General features: G+C 40.7%; 1 protein-coding gene and 1 pseudogene across 1 annotated transcript; both read left to right on the top strand.

Moving 5' to 3' along the window:
• Positions 1-13,610: 13,610 nt before the first annotated feature.
• LOC123405352 lies at positions 13,611-14,177 on the top strand. The gene has a single exon (XM_045099074.1). The coding sequence runs from the start codon at positions 13,611-13,613 to the stop codon at positions 14,175-14,177; it is 567 nt and encodes a 188-aa protein (XP_044955009.1).
• A 785-nt stretch (positions 14,178-14,962) lies between these two features.
• LOC123405351 lies at positions 14,963-17,668 on the top strand (annotated as a pseudogene).
• The last annotated feature ends 5,667 nt before the right edge of the window (positions 17,669-23,335 follow it).

Raw genomic sequence — 23,335 nt, 5'->3', positions numbered from 1 at the left:
TGCAAGATTTCAAGCTTCCCCTAGGGAAAGTCATCATAAGGCGGTTAAGCATATTCTTAGATACCTTGTTCACACCCCCAAAGTTGGGTTTATGGTACCCAAGGATGCAAAGTTTGACCTCATTGGGTACACAGATGCGGATTGGGCCGGTGACAAACTGGGACGGAAGTCTACTTCCGTTGCATGGCAGTTTCTTGGACGCTATGGATGAGGCATAATTTGAAGGATTATGGTATCACCTATATACATGTCCCTATTTTACGATATAATGAAAGTGCCATCAAGATTGTTGGGCACCCTATTGATCACCCTCGCACAAAACACATTGATATTACGTATCACTTTTTGAGAGATCATGTGCAAAATGGTGACATTGACATTGCTCATATTGGTACATATATGCAACTCGCAGACATCTTCACCAAACCATTGGATGAAGCAAGGTTTTGTCAACTTATGCGTGAACTTGGTATCTTGGAGCATGATAACATTATGTGAAATCTTGTACACTTGCATAAACTTACTTCATGTGTTGTCTAGGTGTAGGCATTTAATTAGGGGGAGACATTCAATTCATGAGTTCTCTCACCCTATAAACAATGCATAAATCTATACAACACTCTCAAAGTTACTTTGTTCGCTTTGGTGACTTGGTGCTTTAAATGATGGAGTTGTGGTGATGGGCTCTAGTTCATATCTTCGCAATGCCATCGCACGTTTAGTCAAACATGGTGGCTTAAACCACCACCACCCAATAATGAGCATTAGACTTGTTTAGCTAGAGTCATCGCTGTTTGGCAAAATCTTGGGTGTTACATGTGTTGGCTATCCTCCATCATCTCGTTGTCATGGGTGTCACCAAAAACTGAAAACTTCTCCCTGATTACCTGTGTCTCCTGCTTTTCCCGCTCGAACGTTGATGACCCACAAGTATAGGGGATCTATCGTAGTCCTTTCAATAAGTAAGAGTGTCGAACCCAACGAGGAGCAGAAGCAAATGACAAGCGGTTTTCAGTAAGGTATTCTGTGCAAGCACTGAAATTATCGATGACAAATAGTTTTGTGATAAGGTAATTCGTAACGGGTAGCAAGTAACAAATGTAACAAAAGTGCAGCAAGGTGGCCCAATCCTTTTTGTAGGAAAGGACAAGACTGGACAAACTCTTACAGAAGGAAAAGCGCTCCCGAGGACACATGGGAATTTATGTCAAGCTAGTTTTCATCATGCTCACATGATTCGAGTTCGTTACTTTGATAATTTGGTATGTGTGTCGGCCGGTGCTTGGGTGCTGCCCTTACTTAGACAAACCTCCAACTTATGATTAACCCCTCTCGCAAGCATTCACAACTATGAAAGAATAATTAAGACAAATCTAACCATAGCATGAAACATATGGATCCAAATTAGCCCTTTACGAAGCAATGCATAAACTAGGGTTTAAGCTTCTGTCACTCTAGCAACCCATCATCTACTTATTACTTCCAAATGCCTTCCCCTAGGCCCAAATTATAGTGAAGTGTCATGTAGTCGACATTCACATGACACCACTAGAGGAGAGACAACATACATCTTATCAAAATATTTTACGAATACCAAATTCACATGATTACTTATAACAAGAGTTATCCCATCTCCCCAGGAACAAACATAATTACTCACAAAGCATATTCATGTTCATAATCAGAGGATTATTAATAATCATTAAGGATCCGAACATATAACCTTCCACCAAACAAATCAACTAGCATCAACTACAAGGAGTAATCGACACTACTAGCTACCCACACGTACCAATCTGAGGTTTTGAGACAAATATCGGATACAAGAGATGAACTAGGGTTTGGAGAGGAGATGGTGCTGATGAAGATGTTGATGGAGATTGACCCCCTCTCGATGAGAGGATCATTGGTGATGACGATGGCTTCGATTTTCCCCTCCGTGGGGGGGGGCGAGTTTCCCCGACGTAATAGCTCCGCCGGAGCTCTAGATTGGTTCTGTCAAAGTTTCGCATCGAGACGGCGGCGCCTTGTCCCGAAAGGTCTGATATGATTTTTTTCTAGGTCTAAACCCTTCATATAGCAGAAGATGGGCACCGGAGCGCTGCCAGGGGCCCACAAGCCTGAAGGGCGTCGCCAGGGGGGTAGGTCATGCCCCTAGCTTGTGACCTCCTAGTGGGTCCCCTTCTGTATTTCTTTCGCCCATTATTTTTTATAACTTCCAGAACTACTCTTCGTAAATTTTCAGGACTTTTGGCTCTGTGAAGAATAGGTCTCTCAGATTTGCTCCTTTTTCGAGTCCAGAATTCCAGTTGTCGGCATTCTCCCTCTTTATGTAAATCTTGTAAAATAATAGTGAAAAGGCATAAGTATTGTACCATAATGTGTATTAACAACCCATAATGCAATAAATAATTATATAAAAGAATGATGCAAAATGGACGTATCAACTCCCCCAAGCTTAGACCTCGCTTGTCCTCAAGCGAAAGCCGAGATCGATAAATATGCCCACATGTTTAGAGATAGAGGTGTCGATAAAAATAAATTACGGACATGAAGGCATCATGGTTATCTTTAGAACAACAACATAAACTTATATAGAATATCTTATGCTAGAGTAACAATTGATTCACAAGATAAAATATGAATCAAGAACTCTATTGAGAACTAACAAACTATGATTTGAGCCATTGAAGCAATTCGAATTTATGGCAACGTAGGAAAGAGTCAATATAAGATCTTGTTAAGAAAATCCACATACTCAATCATCTTATTGTCTTTCATAATTGCTAACACTCACGCGGTACCTATGAGGTCAAAGCTTCAATCGGACATAGAGAAAGATAGGGGCTTATGATTTTGCCTCCCAACTATTTACCTCAAGGGTAATGTCAACAATAATAACTCATGATCACCCACATCCGAGTGGATATATTAGTCTAGATCATTCCCCAACACATGACGCTTGCCAAAAGATAAAGGCGAACTAAAGAAAATGGTGAAGATCACCACGACTCGTTCGTAAAGGTAAGTGCTAAAAAGTAAAGGTAACAGATAGGCCCTACACAGAGGGGAGCAGAGGTTGTCATGCGCTTTTATAGTTGGATGCACAAACCCTTAATGCAAAAGAACGTCACTTTATATTGCCCCTTGCGATAAAGTACTTTATTATGCAGTCTGTCACTTTTATTTATTCTATATCGCAAGTTCGTATAAAGTTTATTTTCCTCGCACTAATAAACCACACATATTTAAAGAGAAATTTTTATTGCTTGCACCGATGACAACTTACTTGAAGGATCTTACTCAATCCATACGTAGGTATGGTGGACTCTCAAGGCAAAACTGGGTTAAAGGTTTTTGGATGCACAAGTACTATCTCTACTTGGTGTAGAATTTTTTGGCTAATATGGGGTGGAAGCAAGCGACACATGTTGAAGGATCTACAACCATATAACTTCCATTCGGAAATAAGCAAACATAACTCATTATGTTGTCTTCCTTGTCCAACATCAACTTCTTAACATATAATATTTTAACGAGTGCTCACGATTATAAAAGATGTCTAAGATGATATATTTATATGTGAACCTCTCTTTCTTTATTACTTTCATTTGATTGCAACAATCACCAATAGCTCTGTTTGTCAACTCATAACAAATTTCAGTCGACATATTTTTTATATGTGAAGTCATCACTCCCCATAGGATCATTATGCATGCCCTTTTTTTGCTTTTATTCTATACTTCTTTCTATTTCTTTTTCTCAGGATCATAGCAAGAAAACAAAGCCCTCTACTGAAAACTACTCTTTATTATATAACACTCAAAACTAGATCACACTAAAACTTTATTCTAGTAGATCAAGATATAACTAAAAGGATCGAACGAAGAAAAAAAAGTAAAAAGGTGTGATGGTGATGCAATACCGGGGGACCTCCCCCAAGCTTGGCTCAAGCCAAGGGGAGTGCCCATACCCATGTGTCCAGTTGTCTTTCTTCGGAGGTAGTGGTGTTATATTCTTGGTGATGATGCCCCTTAGAATGTGATTCTCCACCTCAAGCTTATTAATTCGCCGTCTGAGATCCATGATTTCCTTGCGAAGTTTTCCAGTGATGGTTAGAGCTCCCATAACCCACGGATGTTCTATTGCTGCAGGGGAAAAGGGAACATTGTTTTTTATATTTTCATAAGTAAGGAATTTAGCATTGGGAGGGATAACCGAATTTGGAATTGTTGAGCTCTCAAGTTCCTCCAACATGGCTTTAGGTAGTAGACGAGATGTAACTTCTTGGTCTTCCTCCATAGCATCTATACTTTTTAAGTCAGCCTTCATCTTTTCCTCCATGGCCTGCCTGAAGTGGTTGGCTTTGCTGAATGTCGCGGCCCCTCGTGTGGGGTGTAATGCACGGTTTTCCCTGACCGACTCTTGTGACGACATCTTGCTGTAAATTTTCTGCAGAAACAACTCAAAACGAAAACCCGAGGTAATGTCCAGATACGAAGGTCAAAACCTTCGAGAGATTATATAATGAATTTTTGCCGAGCGGAAGGAGTCTTCCACAAGAAAACGGAGTCCGGAGGGTGCACGGGGTGGCCACAATCCGGCAGGGCATGACCAAGGGGTAGGTCATGCCCCCTGGCTTGTTGCCTCCTCGTGCACGCTTCAGACTCCTTTAAATTTTCGTATTTTTTGAAATATTGCAAGATTGGTAAAAATTCCCATTGAAAACGTTTTGGAGTCAGTTTTCTTACCGTTGCACATACCTATTCCTTTCGGGGTTTGAGACGTTCTGATAGGTCTCCCTAATGTACTCTTCCGAAGTTATGGTATTGATAATATTAGTTTCCACATTTATGGGAGTACCTTAGATATAATGTTTGATTCTTTGCCCATTTACTACATTTGGATTTGTGCCTTCGACATTATTGATCTTGATGGCACCGGAACGATATACTTTCTTGATAATGTAAGGACCTTCCCATTTAGAGAGAAGATTTCCTGCAAAAGATCTTAAGCAAGAGTTGTATAGCAAGACGTAATCACTACATTGAATTCACGCTTTTGTATCCTTCTGTCATGATATCTCTTAACCTTTTCTTTAAACAATTTAGCATTCTCATAGGCCTGGGTTCTCCATGCATCAATTGAGCTAATGTCAAATAACCTCTTTTAACCAGCAAGTTTGAAATCATAGTTAAGCTCTTTCATTTCCCAATAAGCTTTATGTTCTAGATCTAGAGGTAGGTGACAAGCTTTACCATAAACCATTTTATAAGGAGACATACTCATAGGGTTTTTGTAAGCGGTCCTATAATCCCATAGTGCATCATTGAGTTTCTTAGACCAATTCTTTCTAGATCTATTAATGGTCTTTTGCGAGATCAATTTAATTTGTCTGTTGCTCAATTCTACTTGCCCACTAGAGTGAGGATGATAAGGAGATGCAATTCTATGATTAACATCATATATAGCAAGCAATTTACGGAAAGCACCATGAATAAAGTGTGAACCGCCATCAGTCAATAAATATCTGGGACTCCAAATCTAGGCAAAATTACCTCTTTCAGCATTTTGATAGAAGTGTTATGATCAGCACTACTAGTTGGAATAGCTTCTACCCACTTAGTAACATAATCAACACCAACTAGAATATGAGTATACCCATTGGATTTTGGAAAAGGTCCCATATAATCAAAACGCCAAACATCAAATGGTTCAATAACTAGAGAGTAATTCATAGGCATTTCCTGACGTCTACTAATAGTACTAATTCTTTGACATTCATCACAGGACAAGAGAAACTTATGAGCATCCTTGAAGAGATTAGGCCAATAAAAACCAGATTGTAATACCTTGTGTGCAGTTATATCTCCAGCGTGATGTCCTCCATTGGCCTCAGAGTGACACTTGTACAGGATCTGTCCCTGTTAATGTCAGGTACACAATGTCTAATAATACCATGTACTCCTTTAGAAAGATGTGCAGCGTCCCAAAAGTAATGTCTAAAATCATAGATGAACTTTTTCTTTTGTTGGTATGTAAAACTACTTGGTATAAATTTAGCAACAATGTAGTTAGCAGAATCAGCATACCAAGGAGCATTGTGTGAAGCATTTATAACAACTAATTGTTCATCGAGGAAGCTATGAACAATAGATAGTGGGTCATCAAGAACATTCTCTAATCTAGACAAGTTATCTGCTATAGGGTTATGAGCGTCCTTTCTATCAATAATATACAGGTCAAATTCTTGTAGCAGAAGAACCCATCTAATAACTCTATGTTTAGTATCCTTCTTTCCCATAAGGTACTTAATAGCAGCATGATCAGTGTGAACAGTTACTTTAGAATCAACAATATAAGGTCTGAACATATCACAAGCAAACACAACTGCTAAAAATTCTTTTTCAGTGGCAGCGTAGTTTCTTTGAGCATTGTCTAGAGTTTTACTAGCATAGTGGATAACATTTAATTTTTATCAAATCTTTATCCTAGGACAGCACCAACACTATAATCACTAGAATCACACATAATTTCAAAGGGAAGGTACCAATCAGGTGGTTGAACAACAGGTGAAGTGATCAAGGCTCTCTTAAGAATTTCAAGTGCTTCTACACAATCATCATAAAAAAACAAACGTAATATCCTTTTGCAAAATATTTGTAAGAGGCTTAGAAATCTTAGAGAATTCTTTAATAAATATCCCATAGAAACCAACATGACCAAGGAAACTTCTTATACCTTTGATATCTATTGGACGCGACATTTTTTCAATAAGATCAATTTTAGCTTTATCAACTTCAATACCTCTTTCGGAAATTTTGTGTCCCAAGACAATGCCTTCATTAACCATAAAGTGGCACTTCTCCCAATTTAAGACAAGACTAGTTTCTTCACATAACTGTAAAACTCCATCAAGGGTGCTCAAGAAATCATAAAAATCAGTTACGTACGGAAAAATCATCCATGAAAACCTCAACAATCTTTTCACAAAAGTCAAAGAATATAGCCATCATACATCTTTGGAAGGTAGCATGTGCATTGCATAAACCAAAAGGCATACGTCTATAAGCAAAGGTACCGAAAGGGCAAGTAAAATTGGTCTTCTCTTGATCCTATTTTTATACTTGTATTTGAGAGAAACCAGAATAAGCATCTAGAAAACAAAAAATGTGTATGTTTGGATAAAAGGTAGCGGGTAATGATCTTTCCTAGTAGCTTTATTTAATTTCCTAAAATCAATTACCATTCTATATCCTGTAACAATTGTTTCCAGGATCAATTCATTTTTATCATAAGGAACAACGGTAATACCTCCATTTTTGGGACACAATGAACGGGACTGGCCAATCTACTATCAGCAATAGGATAAATTATACGTACCTCCAGAATCTTTAGTATTTCATTTCTTACCATTTCCTTCATTTTAGGATTTAATCGTCGTTGGTGATCAACAACTGGTTTAGCATCAGGCTCGATATTGATTTTGTGCTCACATAGAGTGGGACTAATGCCCTTAAGATCATCAAGAGTATATCCAATAGTAGCACGGTGCTTCCTCGAAGTTTTTAATAATCTCTTTTCTTCATTCTCTAAAAGGTTAGCACTAATAATAACATGACATGTCTCTTTTTCATCAAGATAAGCATATTCCAAAGTATCCCCAAGTATTTCGACAAGCAGATTGTGTTTCAGAATAGGCTACTGATCAAACAAAATCTTATCTATTTCATTCCTTTCATTCATATGCTTATCATTTTCATGGTCTAGCAAATATTCTTCTAATGGATCAGTAGTAGACATAGGGATAGAAGCAATACCAATAATTTCATCTTTACTAGTCAATTCTTTGTCATGGAGTTGTCTACGAAATTTGGAGAAATTAAACTCATGAGATGCATCCCAAAAACTTACAGTAACCGTTTATTTTTCACAATCAATCCTAGCATTAATAGTGTTCAATAAGTATCTAATGAATATAATGGGACAAAAATCATCTTGTGGGGAACCAAGAACAAGAAAACTAGTAGGATATTTTATTTTCCCACACAATACTTCAATATCTCTAACAATCCCAATTGGTGAAATTGTGTCTCTATTAGCAAGCTAGATAGTAACACCAATTTCCTCTAATTCGGCTGATGCAATATCATTCATAATTTCTTGGTATAAGGTAAAGGGAATTGCACACACACTAGCACCCACATCACATAAGCCATGATACCAATGATCTCCTATTTTAACAGAAACAACAGGTCCGCCAACAATAGGTCTATGTTTTCCCTTAGTATCAAGTCTATCAGTTCTAGCGGCTTCATCACAAAAGTGAATGACATGCCCATCAATATTATCAACCAAGAGATCTTTAACCGTAGCAATATAATGTTCAACTTTAAGTTGATCAAAAGGTATCACTGCTGGAATTGAGAAATTTGTCGTCTGCCATGCCTTTGCCGTGTGCTGACGCATGGCAAAGATCCTCTTTCCCGTCAGCTGGCACAAAGCAGACGGCAAAGAGGTTGCTGATGGCAAAGGTTTTATTTGTCGTCGGCCATCTCTTTATCGTCTGTCAGCCGACGGCAAAGGTCCCACAGACGGACGACAAATGGGACGCAGACGGCAAAGTGGCGCCACCCTAACGGCCGAAGCCCACCCCACCCACCCACCCCTTTGCCGTCTACCTCCCAACCTTTGCAAACGGCAAAGGGGCCCTCCCCCTAACAGCGCCCAGCTCCCACCCCCGCTCCCCTAATGGCACACTCCAGCCCAGCCTCCACCCCCGCTCCCCTCGATCTCCTGCCCCTCTCGCGCGCGCCCCCATCCCACTCCAACGCCGCCGCCACCACCACCTGAGCCGCTCCGGCCTACCATCGCCGCCCACGGCCCGAGCTCCCCGCGCCCTGCCCACCCCAGCGCCGCCGCCACCACCACCGGACCCGCTCTGGCCCACCACCACTGCCCACGCCCGGAGCTCGCCCTCCCCTCCTCCATGCGCACCTCCTCCCCATTCCCCTCGTCCCCGCCGCCCAGGGCCGGAGCTCGCCCTCACCTCCTCCCACTGCCCTCCTCTCCGGTAATGTAAATATGCTAATGTACACTGTTTAATAATTTGAATAATAGTGCATATTCTTTTCTCCCAATTCCAAGTAGCTCGAGCTAGATCATTGTAAGCAACTCTACTTTTTCATGGCATTGATATGATTAAGCTAACCTAATATCGAAGGTTTCCGAAAGAACCCTAAATCATTAATTCAAGTTGCTTACTACTCTACTTTTTCGAAAGAACCTGTTAAATCGAAGGTTTCTGAAAGAACTCAGAATTTGGCATGTAAGATTGTTATTATATGATAAATATATTATGCATAGGAATGAAGCATTGCCTAGGGAGGAAGGGATTTTACCCTCAAACTCCCGACCCCCGACGCCATTGACACCGACCCCCGACCCCCGACGCCTGACGCCACTGACCACCGACCCCCGGACCCCCGACCCCTGACTCCTGACCCCCGACGCCACAATCCCCCGACCCCCGACGCCACTGACCCTCGACTCCCGACGCCAGTGACCCTCGACCCCCAACCCCCGAACCCCTACCCCCGACCCCTACGCCACTGACCCCCCAACCCCCAACCCCCGACACCTCTTCGGCCTCTTGTTAACCGGAAAGACCCCCGACCCTCGATGCCACTGGCCCTCAACCCCCAACGACACTGACCTCCGACCCCCGACGCCACTGACCCTCCACCCCATATGACACTGACCACCGACCACCGAATGTTGGGATGCCTTGGTGGATCAGTGGTGCTCCGAAACGTGGGAGTCCAGCCACAACAACGCCAAGGAGAGGCGTGGCAAAATAGTTGGTGTGCCACACCATCAAGGGAGCGTCAACTTAATCTAATTTGGCGAGAACTGGGTATGTGGTTTGCTCAATGCCTCATGCAATTCATTCTTAATGCTATCTTGAGCCCTTTACTAATACAACTTTCCTCTCTCTCTCTCTTTGAGGCGCGTCACAATAAGACGTAGGTGCCATAGATGTACGACCTGTATGTGATGGCCCATACTTCCTCGTACAAGAAGGTCAATGCATTCTATGAGTCTGACCTCGAGCATCCAGAAAACTTCACCAACATCTCCTCCCACCACAAGCACGTGAAGTACAGAGATCACGGGAAGGCGAGGAAACATGAGGACTTTAACCCGAGCGAGCGGCCTATTGATCCAGAGCTAGTGATGAGAGCTTGCAACGGGAGGTCCCATGTCTCAATAGCAATTGGAGACGGCCTTAGACGTTGTCCTAGCACTCTCTGGCAAATAAAGGCACGCCAAACGAGCTCCTGTCCTGAGATAACACCTCGTCCACGGCTAATCGAGCTCGCCATCGAGGTTAGTTCAATGGACTCAACTATCTTTCTGTATTACGTTCTGCGTGGGAACCAATATGATTACAATGCTAACAATGAGTTGTGTTGTAGGCTACTATTCTGAAAGAGAGAGAGAGAGGCAATGCAGGCGCTTTTGGCGGAGAAGGATAAGGAGATGAAGGAGCTGGAGGAGAGGACGACTGCATTGGTGGACGCGGAGAGGGCACGAAATGATGCGTCTAACAGGGCTATATACGAGCTCTTCATGGTAAGTTTCTTCTTCATATTATTTCAAATCTTGCATTTTCATGTCCGTTTCATTAATAACTGAAAAGTTTGACTTGTCGAAACCAAATGTACAGTCTATGTGTGAGAAGACCGGACAAGTCCCTCCGGCGATGCTAGTCATTAACATGGCGGGGACGGTGAGTTTCATTTAAATGCAGTAATCTTAAGAGTGTCATCATGCTAACGACACATTGCAAATGACGCTTGGTGCAGAATATCTCCCGAAACGCATCGCACGACCCTTCTACAGGGGAGCCTTCTCTAGGGCAGCCTTCTCCAGGTGAAACAAGCCAGAGCCACTGTGCTTCACCGTCGTGATGACGATAATGGTATGTTATTTCCAGCATTTTCCTTAACAACCACATAATGGTCCAATATGGTTTATTAAGCATACTTAGCTCCAAAATGACATATTTAACCCAGGTTAGCTCCAAAACGACATATAGTTAGCTTGGCTTCCACGTAAATGACATAATTAGCAAATTTAGCTCCAAAAAGACATACTTAGCTAATTTAGCTCGAAGAAGAGGACAAGAGGAGAAGAAAGAGGAAAAATGAAACGAAGGAAGAAGAAGAAGAGAAGAAGAAGGAGAAGGAGAAGGAGAAGGAGGAAGAAGAAGGAGAAGGAGGAGAGAAACTCCTTCTCCTTCTTCTCCTCCTTCTTATCCTTCTTCTTCTCCTTCTTGTTTTCTTCTTCTTCTCCTCTTCCTTCTCCTTCTCCTTCTCCTTCTGCTCCTCCTACTCCTTCTTCTTCTTTTTCTTCTCCTTCTTCTTCTCTTCTTGCTTCTTCTCTTTCTTCTTCTACGTAGATTAGACTCATCGAACAAAGACATACTTAGCAAATTATCCTCCAAAATGACATAATTAGCTTAGTTAGGTAAAAACATCATAAGAACCTTGGTTAGCTCATTAAAATGACTAATTTAGCTCCAAAATGAAATAATAAGCTCAAAATGGCATAAGAACCTTGGTTAGCTCGTGAATATTATATACTTAGCTTGGCTTCCACCTAAATGACATAATTAGCCAATTTAGCTCCAAAATGCCTTAATAATCATAGTTGGCTCCAAAATGACATATTTTACCCAAGTTAGCTCTAGAATGGACTATACTTAGCTTGGCTTCCACCTAAATGACATAATTAGCTTAGTTAGCTCCAAAATGGCCTACTCAATAAAAAATGACTTATACTTAGCTAATTATCCTCCAAAATGACATAATTAGCTCCAAAAAGGCATACTTAGCTAATTTAGCTCGAAGAAGAGGACAAGAGGAGAAGAAAGAGGAAAATCGAAAAGAAGGAAGAAGAAGAGAAGAAGAAGGAGAAGGAGGAAGAAGAAGGAGAAGAAGGAGGAGAGAAGCTTCTTCTCCTTCTTCTCCTCCTTCTCCTTCTTCTTCTCCATCTTCTTTTCTTCTTCTTCTCCTCTTCCTTATCCTTCTCCTTCTCCTTGTCCTTCTCCTCCTCCTCCTCCTAATCCACCTTCTTCTTCTTCTTCTTTTTTTCTCCTTCTCCTTCTCTTCTTGCTTATTCTCTTTCTTCTTCTACGTAGCTTAGACTCATCCAACAAAGCCATACTTAGCTAATTATCCTCCAAAATGACATAATTAGCTTAGTTAGGTAAAAACATCATAACAACCTTGGTTAGATCATTAAAATGACTAATTTAGCTCCAAAATGAAATAATAAGCTCAAAATGGCATAAGAACCTAGGTTAGCTCATGAATACACTACAAGAAATAAGCTCGTTTATGACAAAAAATAATGACGACGGTTTTATTGGTCATAGATCTATGACTAAAATTGACAAAAAGGTCATGAGGTGTCTAAGAGGGTTCAAACCGTAGAAAATTTTGACCATCTCTATCAAGAAGGTCATAATCCCGTTGCCCAAAATGGTCACTTGCATGTGTAGCTCTATTTATGCCCGCATTATAGGTCCTCCATGACAAAATTAAGAAGGTCATAGGCTTAAATAGAGGTGACTGGGCAAAAAACTCAACAATTTCGCCTACATGTCTTGTATAGGTGTCGACAAGGCCACAAATGGAAAATGAATTTTACGTCCAAAGAAAACAAAAGTCCCTTTAGCAACATTGTTTTCCATCCCAAGATGCACCCTTGTGCAATTTTTTTGACCGATTTCCTTCTGATTCCATCTGATTTCCTTCTGATTCGGTAGAAAACCGTTTAAATGGCAAAAATAGATTTAAAGATCAAAATTGAATAAGTTGGTTATCGTCCATTAAATGTGGTATTCTTGAGTGAAACATTTAGTGATGTCGTTTGGGAAAATATTTTTGGAACATGTTTCACAAACTCCTACTATTTTCAGCACTTAGAAATTGCTTTAGATATCACCTTTCTCTAACCAATCAGGACCCAGAAGCCCTCTCCCTCGGATCACACCACTACAGACCATCTGAGTCGTTCACGCGATACGTATCCAACGTCTCTCACCCACCTATCCTTCATGTGATAAAGACATGTAGATTGGTTTCCTAGTGACACATGAATCCGCAGTACTACGAGGTACGTTCGAATCGAAAAAGGTTTCAGAGGTCGTGTGCTACACATGAATATACTTTCCCAAAATAAATATCTGCTTGCCGTTCACGTACATGTGCATGACGATTTTTTTTCTTTTAAGAGGAAATGTGCATAAACAAACTTGGTATGCATCAGTCTATGTACATGTTAAATGTCGAACCAATCAGGACGCAGAAAACTCTTCCCAAGGATCACCCTTTGTAGCCAAGCTGAGCCGTCCACGTCTTACCGATCTAACGTCTCTCGTTCACCTCTCTTAGAATAATTGGAATGGGAAAAAAAGAGAGAGCCCCCTTCTCCCTCATGATCTCTCTGTGTCCCACCCATGGCTAGGGTTTCGGCTGACACCCCTAGGTTCGTCGGGATCTGCCACATTGCACGCCGCCTGCATGACGGAATCTCCACGCATGTCGCTCACGTGTGGGCTGCCGCTGCTGGAGTGCGTCTACTGCCTAGGGTGCGCGTGGTGGGTGTCGAAGCGGTGCGTCCACACCGGCACCGGCTACCACGACGGCGCCACCTGGGGCCACGTCGCCGCCGCCGACTTCGCGCCCATCCGCCGGATGTGCCGCCTCGTCATGGCCAACTATGAGACCGACCTCGCCGCCCCGCTCCTCGACCCCTCCAACATCGTGCGCTGCCGCACCTACGCGGCCACCGGGGGCTTCAACCTCGGCCGCGAGTCCGACTACGCGCTGCTTCTCGACAACCGCCTAGGCAAGCGCCGCTTCAACGATGGCTACGTCCACAACAGCCTCCTACGGGCCGCCGGCTGGGTGCTCGACAAGGAGTGCGACCTGCTCCGGGACCTCCTCGGCCGGTACCCCAACTACACGGGCCACTCCCTCGGCGCTGTCATCAGAAATTGGTTGCAGAAGTCATCAGAATTGGTTACATGCCTGTCATCAGAATTTATTTTGTTCAGTGTTGCTACTGCTGTCAAACAACATACCTACTCTGCTTTTGAATTCTGAATGGGATAGACATTGCATTGCTCACCAACTGATTTTCTTACTTGGTTGCTGCTTAAAATACAGTTGCAGAAGGTTGCTACATGTTTGTCTGAATTTTGTTTGAGTGCTTGCTTGCTTGCTGCTACAAATTCAGTTGTAGAAACTAGTTACATGCCTGTCGTAATTTGTCAGTATATTAGAATATTGTTATGTGCCTCTCTGAATTTTGTTGAGTTCTTGCTTGCTGCTACAAATTTGGTATATTAGAATTCTGTTATGTGCCTCTCTGAATTTTATTGAGTTCTTGCTTGCTGCTACCAATTCAGTATATTAGAATTCCATTATGTGCCCCTCTGAATTTTGTTGATTGTTTGCTGCTACAAATTCCGGTATGATGGCACTACAAGAACAAGACCCACAAGTGTTAGCTGGTATGGTGCACATCTGCATATATATATGCCCTTTTGCTCTGGGGTTGGGCAACCTTGCCATTGTGGCTGCTTCTCTGCCGAAGTATTGGCTCTTGACAAGGTAAGAGCCTTCTAGTGTTTCTACTCTCTACATCCTTAGAGTTAGAGCATAAACTTGCTACAGTTTAAGATCATGTTTTTGGTGGCACGCAGGATACTGAAGTGCATAGCTTACGTTCTATTTGTTCTGAAATGAAAAAAACTGCTCTAGTTTTAGACATTTCCTTTCATTTATCAGGCATGAAATATGTGCATCCATGTGAAGTTGGAACATACCGATGATATTAACACATATTACTACATCTTCCTATTTTATTTGTATGATTTGATGCCCCGATGATGTATGATGCGTTCTTGCTACTGGGTAGGTCATCAGATACTGAGCTCTACTCAGCTCCCCGTTTTGTGACGCACATTGATGACCAAGCAATCAGGGCGCTCACAAAGTACTACTAACAAGCCCTTCCTCCAAGCAAAACTCATGGCATGGCCATCCTGTACATGTGCGGTACCTGGGTGGGTAGGAATTTGGAGTTCGCATGTTACCACGTTCATCTCAACGTCTTATTGCCAAGTGGCTTACTGGTTTCCGCTTTATCTAGTTGAACTATTATCCAGCCGGGTACAAGCAAGAGAGGATCGTAGGGATGGGTATGAATGAAGACGAGATGAAGAAGAATCCGGTACCGCTTCCTTACTAAATTATTGCGATTTTGGACATTTGGTCTGCTATTCTCTTTTTCAGTTACAAGATTACAGCAAGAGCTGTTAAAGAATTATGGATTGAGCAACATGGCCTTGATTTGTATTTCGTTTTGGATTGAGCAACATGGATTGGTGTTTATTTTATTTTGGATTGAGCAACAATTGACTCAGTTGGTGAGTTATGCTATTCTCCTGGTGGTTTTTCAGATAGTGGTCATATGACTTATGATGACTGTAGTATATGTAGTATCTATGTTGCTACAGAAGAAATGGTTGTTCAGACAAAGAAACCTTTTATAGAGTGCGACCGAAAGGGAGACGAGCGACTCGGGTCACTTAATCCTGGCCGTCTCGCCCGGCCTCGTGATTCAACTGTGTTAGGCGTTTGTCCCCCATGCGAATCTGCTAGGCATAGGGTATAGACTATCTAGTCGGAACACATGTAGCCCATTATGTTTCTGCCCATGGCAAGTGTACCGCAGCCCACAGGTGGTTTGCTCGAGAGGTATTGAATACATGTGATGGTACTATACAGCACTGTTTAGCAATTTAAAATAGCACTTCACCTGATCATGTAGGTTGATGAGGAATCAGGCTAAACATTTTTTGCACGTCGGATGAGACACAAAGACTAATCAAACAGAAGCTGATACTTTGAGTATGGATCGGTCTTATTAGCAAGACTAATCAAATTTAATTAGGTTGATTTTTGGCAAGTGATAATTGTATAATTTCATTATGTTATCACGTGAGTTGTGCTAGTTGTTAATGTGCTCTGGAGGTTAGACTCCAGGGGGCTGTATATTCATTATTTGGTGAAAAACTTTGTTTTCACCTCAAAAAATCCAAAAAATGTGCTTATAACATGTATAGCTCGTACATATGAAGTTCCACGAAAATATATTTCCATGTGGTGTTAACAAAAAAGGCAAATAGGTGTATAAAACTAATCCAAAAAATGAGCCAGGTTTTTTCTTTTTGTGTAGGTTTCAAAATAATGTTTTACTCCCTCCGTCCCATAATATAAAAGCATTTTTATACTACATTAGTATGAAAATGTTCTTATATTATAAGACAGAGGGAGTAGTATTTAAGTAAAACTTTGCGCACCACATACAGCTGAAGAGCATTTTTGAACTTTCTGAAAGTGTGCTTACAAATTTCTCTAACAGTGCAATATATCCTTAATCTAATTATCTGGAAGTGTTCTTACAAATTTGTCTGTGGTTCTTGTCTCCTCAATGATCGACTACGGCTGGTAGCTATGCTGGCAACACATGCTCATTCGAAGCACCTGTCAGAAGCCTATTCTAATAGCTGGATTCCTTGTTTAATGCTAGCTCTTTTTGACTCGATACACGGGTTGGCTGAGCCATACTGGGGGCAGGGGCCGGGAATACCGGGCCGGCTCGAATCCCGAGCACATGCGAACGGGCTGGATAAAGTCCTACCTGTAGCTCGTCCTACAACACGCATTTTTGACCTTTTCTGGTGCTAATAGGATAAAAGTTAAGATAGGCAGTTCAAACACTCTCTGTCTATGACTGAAGCATAGTAATTGGATACGATATAGTAACTTCATTTCTTTCAGATATAAATTTGGTTTTACTAAATTAGTGTGATTTTCTACATTTGGATATATATGTATGTGTTCATTAACTATTGAGTCTAGTTGAGGGCTCAAATTGGGGTCGTGGCAAAAAGTTGTAAACATGACACTCTATGTGTACTCTGCTAGAAATGGCAGTTTGTACTATTAACACGTCTTGCAACCCTACTGTTTTCTTTTCGGCTGGTACACCAACCCTAATGTTTTTTGGCAACTCTCTTCTTGTTTGCTGGTGATAATAGGTTTTGACAGAGTATGTTGTGCAAGACCTCAATCTAAACCCGAATGTTCCTTTCAATGATAACACCTTTGATGTTATAACCAACGTGGTATGGTGTTCTTACGATGAATTCTGTCATGCTGAACTACTGGTCCATCTTTTGTAAGCCATAGTAATTTACATTTGGGCCTCTATCTAGTTGCATGTATGGAATGGTAATAAGTTTCCTTTTTGTGTGTGTGTGTGTGTGTGTGTGTGTGCTTCTAGGTTAGTGTAGACTACCTCACAAAACCAATGGATGTTTTTAAGAAGATGAGACGAATACTCGAACCATCTGGGTTAGCTATCATGAGGTAAAAACTAGCATGACAATTTTGTAAGAACAGTTTCTCGAATACCAGTTTTTCTTCTTCTATAATTAGTTCTAAATACGATTTAACTCTGGATATAGCTTTTCAAATCGCTGCTTTTGGACAAAAGGTATATCCATTTGGACATCAACTGGTGATGCTGACCATGCTTGGATAGTTGGCGCATACTTCCATTATGCTGGAGGGTTTGAGCCCCGTGAGGTATGACATTTGTCTAAATAGTTACGCGACGACAACATATTCCTAGCAAGGGTTCAGCGCTTCAGTGGCTTCCTAAATTTTGCATTTGCATGTACCTGTACATACTATATAGTTATAACAATCTTCCAATCCATGACAAACTGATGCGATGTACATTGTTTGTTCCAGAAAGAAAATAGCTTAGTTAAATATATTTTGTGTAAGATTTTTTCTTAAAAGACCAAATACTCTATTTTGTGCCAGAATTTAACTCTATTGCTACTAATGTCACTCTCTGTTAACAAATACTTTTTTTATTTTGTATCTCTTATCATTGACAAATTCATGTTCAATGGCCTTTACTTTAAAATGTTTGCACAGAAAAAATTGACACCAACTTGCTAGACTTCGTAAGATGTGGGCGTGCACTTTTAAAGTCGGAAGGATGCAAGACAGGTCATCTAGGTACTTGATTTCATTGACAACGTTATTGAGTCTGGTATTTGGACTTAATAAATAGTTACTCAATCATCATGTCTATATCTGCTTTTCTATTCTTCTCTTGATTATTGATCGGATGAATAGTTGCATGGAATTTAGATGGAGATCTCAATGTTTCATGGATAGATAATATGTTTTTAACCAATAACGTATTACCACAAGTTAGTACAAGAAATAACTTTTCCTTTATTAATAGTTCGAGCATAGATAACCAAAGGGAGGACGTCTCCTATAGATTCTTTTTTCTATTCACAAGCGTAGAAGGAAAGACCAATGGTGTAGACATCTCCTGTTTCATCCTATGGCTACAAAACAATTACATATTAGTTGGACGGTTGGATTTTTTGTACTTTCTAGGTTTAACGTGGAGTCGGTATCATTTTCTTCTTGCAGGCGGCAATGGCAAGAGCATATTGTGCAGAGGAAGATGATGAGAAGAAACTTGTGGTTCTCATTCAAACTTTGTGGAACTTTATTTATGTGTGGTTGTGCACTTGTTGGGTCCTTTTTCTGTGTACTTGCACTTGCAGAAGAATTCTGTTGTGCAGATGTAAAATTATTTTGATGTGCCCTTGTTAGGCGTTGAACCTTAATGCGTGGAGTCGTTGGATGATGTATTGTATTTGATGTGATATGCTACTGAAATAAAATATACATTTTATTTGCAATCTTTTATTTTGTTGTATTTATTTTTAATGGGCCTATCTTGAGATGTGGTGCTTCTAGCAAAAAAATGCTTCAACGCAAACAAATCATACATTTTCAATAGTAAAATAGGTATTGGGCCAGGCACATGTAGGCTAGATTGGTGGACAGGGATCTCAAATTTATGATGATTTCATTTGGTCACTAGAAATGCCATGTCAGCTTGGCCACGTCAGATCCTACGTCGCGCACACAAATGGGTAATGACCAAACCAAAATTTTGGTCGATAGAGACCAATGACCAAAATTTTAGAAAGGTCATGTTTGTTCATTCTTGACGGCCAACTGTTGACGTTGTAAATTTGGTCAAAAAAGGTCAATAAACGAGAACAATGACGAATCGATGACCAATATGGGGAGTCATAATTGACCTTATTTCTTGTAGTGATATTATATACTTAGCTTGGCTTCCACCTAAATGACATAATTAGCCAATTTAGCTCCAAAATGCCTTAATAATCATAGTTGGCTCCAAAATGAGATATTTTACCCACGTTAGCTCTAGAATGGCCTATAATTAGCTTGGCTTCCACCTAAATGACATAATTAGCTTAATTAGCTCCAAAATGGCCTATTAATAAAAAATGACCTATACTTAGCTAATTATCCTCCAAAATGACATAATTAGCTCCAACAAGGCATACTTAGCTAATTTAGCTCGAAGAAGAGGACAAGAGGAGAAGAAAGAGGAAAAATGAAAAGAAGGAAGAAGAAGAAGAAGAGAAGAAGAAGGAGAAGGAGAAGGAGAAAGAAGAAGGAGAAGAAGGAGAAGAAGCTCCTTCTCCTTCTTCCCCTCCTTCTTCTCCTTCTTCTTTTCTTCTTCTTCTCCTCTTCCTTCTCCTTCTTCTCCTTCTCCTCCTCCTCCTCCTCCAGCTTCTTCTTATTTTTCTTCTCCTTCTTCTTCCCTTCTCTTCTTGCTTATTCTCTTTCTTCTTCAATGTAGCTTAGACTCATCCAACAAAGACATACTTAGCTAATTATCCTCCAAAATGACATAATTAGCTTAGTTATGTAAAAACATCATAAGAACCTTGGTTAGCTCATTAAAATGACTAATTTAGCTCCAAAATGAAATAATAAGCTGAAAATGGCATAAGAACCTTGGTTAGCTGATGAATATTATATACTTAGCTTGGCTTCCACCTAAATGACATAATTTGCCAATTTTGCACCAAAATGCCTTACTAATCATAGTTGGTTCCAAAATGACATATTTTACCCAAGTTAGCTCTAGAATGGCCTATAATTAGCTTGGTTTCCACCTAAATGACATAATTAGCTTAGTGAGTTCGAAAATGGCCTATTTAATAAAAAATGACATATACTTAGCTAATTATCCTCCAAAATGACATAATTAGCTCCAAAATGGCATAATTAGCTAATTTAGCTCGAAGAAGAGTACAAGAGGAGAAGAAAGAGGAAAAATGAAAAGAAGAACAGGAAGAAGAAGAGAAGAAAAAGGAGAACGAGGAAGAAGGAGAAGAAGGAGGAGAGAAGCTCCTTCTCCTTATTCTCCTCCTTCTTCTCCTTCTTCTTCTCCTTCTTCTTTTCATCTTCTTCTCCTCTTCCTTCTCCTTCTCCTTCTCCTTCTCCCCTCCTCCTCCTCCTCCTCCTCCTCCTCATCCTTCTTTTTCTTCTCCTTCTTCTTCTCTTCTTTCTTCTTCTCTTTCTTCTTCTACGTAGCTTCGTTTCCCCAACAAACACATACTTAGCTAATTATCCTCCAAAATGAAATAATTAGCTTAGTTAGGTAAAAACATCATAAGAACCTTGGTTAGCTCATTAGACTAATTTAGCTCCAAAATGACATAATAAGCTCAAAATGGCTTATTAATCATAGTTGGCTACAAAATGACATATTTTATCCAAGTTAGCTCTAGAATGACCTATACTTAGGTAAGTTCTCTCCGAAATGACATAATAAGGCTATGTAGCTACAAGATGACCTATTCCACCTAACTTAGCTATTAAATGGTCTATTCTTATCTAAGTTCTCTCCGAAATAACCTATACTTCTCTTCTTCATCTAGTCTTCTTCTTGTAACTTTCTTATTTGCCATTTTGCAGATTACATTCACTTAACGGGAAGCTTGGATTATATTGATGGAATGCTTAAATATGGTTTCTTCTACCATGGCTTCACGGAAGCTTGGATTGAAACTATTGTTGTATATGGATATATATGAAACTTTGTATGCATGGGGGAAACTGGTGTAATATATGGTTTGGTACGTATGCAACTTGCATAATATGTATGTATTACGGATGAAAGATATTTTAATTTGGTTATGTGTACGAAAACAAAATTATTTCTGTCAAGTATATATATATCCTGATTATTGTGAAAATTGTTGGATATAATAGAAAATAAAATAAACAGGGCTGTTTTGAGCCTTTGTCGTCCGCCCACCGACGGCAAAGGGCTTGCAGCTGATGGCAAAGGCTCCATAGCCTGGTTGGAACATGCTGGGAGTGCCCCCTTTGCCGTCGTCCTCAAACATGACTGACTGCAAAGGGGGGAGGGGCTAACGGCAAAGGTGGGAGGGGCTGACGGCAAAGGTGGAGGGAGAGAGGGGTTGGGTGCCCCCCTTTGCCGTCGGCCTCAAACATGGATGACGGCAAAGAGGGGAGGGCAGACGGCAAAGGGGGGAGGGCAAACGGCAAAGAACAGGTGGGCCTAGCAGCCTGCCGTTAGCACTTAACGGGAGCATTTACGGATCTGTCGTCCCATTTTATTTGCCGTCTGCCCCCTCATGGCAAAGATTCTTTGTCGTCCACCTTCTAAAAGTAGATGGCAAATAACCTCTTCACCGGATATTTTTTTGCCATCTAGTTCGCTGTCAGCTCATGGACGGCAAAGCCTTTGCCGTCCGGGGTTCCCCACATTGCCGTCAGCCATGGCAAACGGCAAAGTCTCAGATTCCTATAGTGTATAGGTGTTCTAGTGCAACTCTTCTGAACAACAGTTGAAGCTCTAGCATGTTCCTTTATCCTAACATGAAAGGGTGGTTTCTCAATATAAGTAGTAGGGATAACACGATCAACATTATAAATAATAGTTTCTTCTTCAACTTTAATAGATTCAGCTACTTTAACTTCAATGGGAGGATGGTATTTAAACCACTTCTCCTCGGGGAGATCAACATGAGTAGCAAAATATTCACAGAATGAACCTACTAACTCAGAGTCAAGTCCATATTTAGTGCTAAAATCACGAAAAAGCATCGGTGTCTATAAAGGATTTAACATAATCAAACTTAAAGCTTATACCTGAGTCATTACCTTTGTTTAATTCCCAATCTTCAGAGTTGCTTTAAATCTTTCCAATAAGTCCCATTTGAATTCAGTATCTTTCTTCATAAAGGAACAAGCACAAGAAGTGTCAAGCATGGATTGATCATTACGAGAGAGCCGAGCATAAAATTCTGAATAATAATTTCCCTTGGGGCTCATGATTGGGGCATGAATATAACATTGACTTAATCCTCCCCCAAGCTTGAACGATTCTTTCTCCTTCACGAGGACAAAAATTATAAATATAATTCGGATCACGATGAACCAGATGCATAGCATAAAACTTTTGATGAAATTCTAATTCCAATCCGTTGTAGTTCCACGATCCAATATCGTCACATAGCCTATACCATGTCAATGCCTTTTCCTTCAAAGATAAAGGAAACACTTTCTTCTTGACATCATCCTCGGGCAGACCTGCAAGATTAAATAATCCACAAACTTCATCCACATAGATTAGATGCAAATTAGGATGTAGTGTTCCATCTCCTCCATAAGCATTAGCTAGCAGTTTTTCTATCATACCCGAAGGAATCTCATCATAAATATTTTCAGTAGGTGCAGCATCTTAAGGAGCATCTTTTTGTGCTTCTAGTTGGGGTGAAGATATCCTGAACAAGCCCCTCAAAGGATTATTTGTCATAGTGACAAGTGACAGTAAATTTTAGCAGAGTATATAAATTTTTCCTTACCAAGTTCCACTTATCAAAGGCGCTTCACTCCCCGACAACGGCGCCAGAAAAGAGTCTTGATGATCCACAAGTATAGGGGATCTATCGTAGTCCTTTTTATAAGTATGAGCGTCGAACCCAACGAGGAGCAAAAGGAAATGACAAGCGGTTTTCCGTAAGGTATTCTCTGCAAGCACTGAAGTTATCGGTCACAGACGGGTAGCAAGTAACAAATGTAACAAAGGTGTAGCAAGGTGGCCCAATCCTTTTTTAGCAAAGGACAAGCATGGACAAACTCTTATATGTGGAAAAGCGCTCCTGAGGACACATGAGAATTTATGTCAAGCTATTTTTCATCATGCTCATATGATTCGCGTTCGTTACTTTGATAATTTAGTATGTGGGTGGACCGTTGCTTGGGTGTTGCCCTTCCTTGGACAAACCTCCCACTTA

This window comes from Hordeum vulgare, chromosome 6H (genome assembly GCF_904849725.1).
Source record: "Hordeum vulgare subsp. vulgare chromosome 6H, MorexV3_pseudomolecules_assembly, whole genome shotgun sequence".
Classification (NCBI taxonomy): Eukaryota; Viridiplantae; Streptophyta; class Magnoliopsida; order Poales; family Poaceae; genus Hordeum; species Hordeum vulgare.
Note: the sequence above shows the minus strand (reverse complement) of the source record. Positions and strands in the feature narration are given on the sequence as shown.